Source organism: Pinus tabuliformis, chromosome 1_1, assembly GCF_031772625.1.
Source record: "Pinus tabuliformis cultivar Carrire ecotype Pingquan chromosome 1_1, CPIR1, whole genome shotgun sequence".
NCBI classification, from domain to species: domain Eukaryota; kingdom Viridiplantae; phylum Streptophyta; class Pinopsida; order Pinales; family Pinaceae; genus Pinus; species Pinus tabuliformis.
In genome coordinates this window covers 265,207,234-265,212,583 of record NC_142297.1, presented here as the reverse complement: position 1 = coordinate 265,212,583, position 5,350 = coordinate 265,207,234, and the positions used below count along the sequence as shown (strand labels likewise).

Genomic DNA, 5,350 nt, shown 5'->3' with positions numbered 1-5,350 from the left:
ATTTTCGGAAAACCATAAATTCTAGGGGTAAGGGGATTGCTCTCTATGTGCTTACGGGAAAGAGGATTAAAAGACAGATTCAATTTAATAGCGATTGCTACCTCCTTAGAAACATATTTAATAAGATTCTTTTTAAACTTGATGTAACTCCCACTATTATAAAGATCTATTTATTAAAAAAAACAATTTTTATAAAATGGTTATTTCACAATAAAATGACTATTAAAATAAAAAATAAAATTAATGTTCATTAAAAATATTAAACACATTTTTCATAATATATAAAATCCCTGAAATAATGTATTATTATTAAATATTTTTAATTATTAAATAAATTTCTATAAAATTTTATAATCCAATACAATATTAAAAAAACTATTTTGTTATGCAGTTGTCTATAACGCGACTTTTTGAAAGCCTTTCCAGCGCGTTTTTCCGGTGAAAATCCGGCAGCAATTTATTGGAATCGCAAGTTTGATAGCTAGTTTCTGCACAATCAAAGCGTCCCAGGGGTTTTTCAGGGTGCTGAATCTGAATATGCAGTTAAAAAACCATTTTAACTGCAACAAATCATGATTTAATCTCAATTTCTTCCACCGGATTCCGTCACCGGAATCTCCAAAAAGTAGCATTATAGACAACTCCTTTTGTTATAAATATTTATAAAATCTTTATTACAACTATCTATTTTTACTATATTCTTTATTTTTATTTTTTTTATTTTAACTTTAATATAATTGTGTTATTATACCTACAAAATAAAATTAATCCGTTTTCAAACCATATAGTAGTAACTACAACGTCACTTGTGTTGCTAAACTTTGTAAACACATGCACATTTCCAGCTTTTCCCTCAATTAAAAGGCCATTTTTTTACACTATCACAAGAGTCAGGCCATTGTTTTACACCACCCTAAGATTAATAAAATATAGCACAATCTTTTAGTGTGTTTTAGTGATAACTATTTTTTAATCAAATTGTTTTTTCTCTTGAAAATTATGGAAATTTAAGTAATATTTTGATAAAATTTGATAGCGATTTTTGTAAATTTAAATTATAGTTGTCAAACATCAAAATTTTAGGTGTTCCAAATTTGTTTGATAATGCTAAATCTATTTCCCTTATCAAAAACATAATTCAAACACTACTACTACAAAATTTATTGAATCTTTTTCCCAAATTCCCACAATTTGTAATTATTCTGTCAATCCCTCCCCTCTCTACTCCCATTTCTTCTATTTCTCCGAATTCTTTCTATTCAATAAAAAAGGAATAAGGAAACATAATTAGTCAGATTCGGCTCTGCAATTACAATATACACTTTAATAATGAATATTTAGAATAGAGGGTCAATACTATTTGTTTTGGCAGGAATAAGGAAACATAATTAGCCAGATTCAGCTCTGAATTACAATATACACTTTAATAATGAATATTTAGAATTGAGGATCAATGCTATTTGTTTTGGGAGTTGTCTATAATGCGACTTTTTGAGATTCCGGTGACGGAATCCGGGGAAGAAATTGAGATGAAATCATGATTTTTTGCAGTTAAAATGGTTTTTTAACTGCATATTCGGATTCAGCACCCTGGAAAACCCCTGGGACACTTTCATTGTGCAGAAATTAGCTATCAAACTTGGATTCCGATAAATCACTGCCGGATTTTCACCGGAAAAAATCGCCGGAAAGGCTTTCAAAAAGTCCCGTTAAAGACTACGTCTTTGTTTTGGCTTCAATGAGAGGTTGGTCAGAGTTTACCATCATTAGTCCACATTCAATTTTGAGTACCTTCGTTATCGAGAAACGTTATCCTCTCTCTCACAGGTGTACACTTTCACGCTTTATCATAAATATCTATATTTTACTACAACCTTGTTAGATACTTATAAATTAATTAATTTGTCCGGTATTAGTCCCACCTTATCAGATTACGAGATACATATATATTATTTTATTTACACTTCACGCTTTATCAGAAATATCTATACTTTACTCCAACCTTGTTAGATAATTATAAATTAATTAATTTGTCCGGTTTTAGTCCCACCTTATCAGATTACGAGATATTTATATATTATTTTATTTTTTCAGCCTACTCCACCTGACATATATTTAAGCATCACTACTTACAAAATTTACAGAACATTTTAAAACATTGTGTTTTATAACTATTGGATTTGTACATTTTTGGTTTGACATTCACAGATTATAAACTATTTCTTATCCAGCAGTACTCAAAATTCCAAAAACCGGCGTTTCTCTAACATTCTTTGATAATTAACAACATCAATTAATCATTAGTTTTGCAGAAGTCTCGAAGAGCAATACAAGTTAGTAGAAGCAATAAACAGGTTTCAAGTCTTCGCTATATACAGACTAATCTAGTGGGGGGTTATTTTTACACGGAATTTCTGCAAACTATTCTTGACAATCCTCTATGACCTGCTATGTCCTACAACTCAGAAACCGGAGCCTCTGCTCAAAACACCTGAACCATTCTCTGGATGTTCTGGAATGACTGCAGCTACTCACACTGAACGCCTATCTGTGCATTTTCATGTAATTATATCAATGAGCAGAATGCAGATATCAGAGAATTATAAAAATGAATATATAAACGGGAGGATGTGGTTTAATGGTCAGATAAAGAGGTTTGGTCTCCACATATCTTGTGGTCTAATCCAGAATAAGACAGTAAGATGATGTATGCTTGAGCACTGTTATTGTTCTTGTGGTTCAATCTGGAACAAAACTATATATACCTGAGAACTGAAACAAGACTATATATCTGAAAACTGAGAACGGCATGATTTCTTTCTTGGAAAAAAACACTATATAACCCAACTCATAAAAAAATAAAATTATATAACCCAACTCATTCCTCAACAAAGGAGTGCGGAATGGGTCTAGAGTCTCTGTTCAACGAGGGAAGCCATTCATTGCAAAAATTGTTCTCAACTGTTTGTAGGTCGATATGCCTCACGGCGGCATGGTCATTTTGGCTGAAGAGACTCAGAATGTGTTCGAACAGGAGCTCGTCGCACGGAATCACAAGACCACCTTGCTGGGCGTAACCGAACTCCTCCTCGGCCCGTTCCAGCAGTGACCTAAACACCGGGTGGCTCAGGTACGCTGCGCGGATCACAAACCGCTTACGACACTGTCGCCCAACGTACACAGCCAGGTGTCCAGACGGCACGTCTGGCGGCACGGCTGACAACGACCTGCGATGCCTATGCTTCCCCCCGACAACGTCGAAATGGGCGTCGTCAGAAACATACGAATCTAGGCACGACCGGGATGAAAGCAGCTTGCGAAACAGGATCTGCGCGGCCTTAAAGGCGCTCACCAGAGTTCGCCAATCCCTCACGATTTGCCGCACTCTCACGACTTGTAGGAGCTTCTTGCGTTTCCCAAACCCATTCATGGGGATTGACGATTATGATACAAAGTCACTCAGGAAACCTGAATCAGAAACCCTCGGTTACTTTCAGGGACTCCAGCCAAACGAGTTCCCAACTACGCAAGAGCGAACAGGCAAAAAAATCTTTTGCACCGGGTATATGTATTTTACCAACTGAGACAATAGTGTCGATTTGCCAGTAATCGTGCAGAACACCATGTCTGGAGGGTGCCATTTATTATGTAGCGGAGCTCGACGATTATGGATAATCCTCAACCCCACACACATTTCAGTGGTCTGTACTGACTGACAGGTTATGATTTGTTGTAAAACTATGTGCGGATCCCTCTTCAGTGGCTGAATTACATTCTGTGGGGTTGTCCCAGACTGTCGGCATGTGACAGTAATGTAAAAGTATACGAACTGTACTTAGACGCAAAGGGAAATGGAAACGGTTTGAGATTTTCCCGGAGGGCTCGCATGTGAACTTCCAAAAGGTTTCTCTTTTTCAATTTAATGGACGACTATAAATGCTGAACTGTCATGGGGAAAAGACATTTCACGGTGCCCTTAGTTATCCCTATACCCTATTATTTTAGTATTTTATTAAACACTAGTGGGATGTATGTGACCATTTTCGGGGTTATGGGAGGCGTACCCAAAGAAAGTGAGGAACCCATGTGCACTTGTTCTTTAACTATCGCTGACAAAGGGAGCCTACCCCAGAAAGTTTATCAATCCCTGGTTGGCGATCTCGAAATGTTCGCAGAGACATGAAGCCCCCGTGAAGATGTTTACATGTATTCATTTGTGTGGGAAGTGTGATTGTGACTTGCGTCACCACATTTGGAAGTGGCCAGTCTGTTGTAACAAGCCACATGGTTTTCAGGAAATGAAGAGGAAGTATATCATGTTTGGACAGGCAAGCCATACTATAATATCGGATCTTTAAATTCGCAGGAATGGGTGCATTGAGAGTAGTGCTGTATAATTACAATTTCGATATATTTGTAATAATGGTTGGACTTGAAAGTAGTGATATATAATTAGAACTTAGATAAACGTGTTATTCTAATGTGTAAAGGCTAAAAGAGTTGGCTGGTCAGATTCTTTGTCACTGTGGTGGCAAGCCACATATTCCGAAGTATGACATATATGGACAAGCAAACCATACTATAATGTCTGCAACTGTATGTTTGTAATAACTGTATGTTGGTAATAATAGTTACATTGAAAGTAATGATGTATAATTACAATTTAGATATATTTGTAATAATACTTGGTATCAAATCTATGTAATAGTTGTTAGGTGATGAACTGGAGGTACCGGGTAGGTCAAAAGTCTGAATAGGATCTGGCAGTGGCAAAGGTCCTCGTGCCAATGGACACAGCGGGGGCACAAGCCCCGGAGGCGTGGAAGTTGTTTACGGACGTAGCCAGGGGATTCAGTCCGTCCCTACGGAGAAAATGTAGGGTGAAGTCGTTTAAGGACGTAGTTAGGGGATTCAGTCCGTCCCGATAGAGAAAATATAGGGTGGGATGGCCCACTAAAGGACCGAGAAATGGGTGGAATCTCTCACAACCAGGTGGCAGAGAAGCCAAACGCGAAATGGCTATTGGAAAAAAAATATTTGTTGCAACTTTCTTAATCCTTTAGATTTAGGATGTGGTAAGAAAGGTTCCCGTTTATTTTTTTAATTAGATAAATGAGAAATTAGGATTTTTTTTTTGGGGACGTTAAAGAGAATATATTTAAAGAAGGATCTTATTTCTTCAATTTTAGAAGACTCCAGTGAAGGCATTATTCCAAGGATCAATTCGAGGGGATTCTAATTTCAGAAAGAGAATTTCATGTAAACATCACTTTTGCCTTGTTTGTTCAATATTTTTGGGGAAAAGAGATATTGAAAGGTTTAGGAAACATTTTCGTAACCTTTGTGAAGG

General features: G+C 36.5%; 1 protein-coding gene across 1 annotated transcript; it reads right to left on the bottom strand.

Annotated features, from left to right (window-relative positions):
* Positions 1-2,878: 2,878 nt before the first annotated feature.
* LOC149212555 (auxin-responsive protein SAUR40-like) lies at positions 2,879-3,430 on the bottom strand. The gene has a single exon (XM_089388721.1). It carries the CDS (start codon positions 3,428-3,430, stop codon positions 2,879-2,881), a length of 552 nt encoding a protein of 183 aa, XP_089244847.1.
* Positions 3,431-5,350: the final 1,920 nt, after the last annotated feature.

Bases quoted from the DNA above. Each gene is read 5' to 3' on its own strand.
- LOC149212555 (XM_089388721.1), bottom strand. From the start codon at position 3,430: ATGAATGGGTTTGGGAAACGCAAGAAGCTCCTACAAGTCGTGAGAGTG.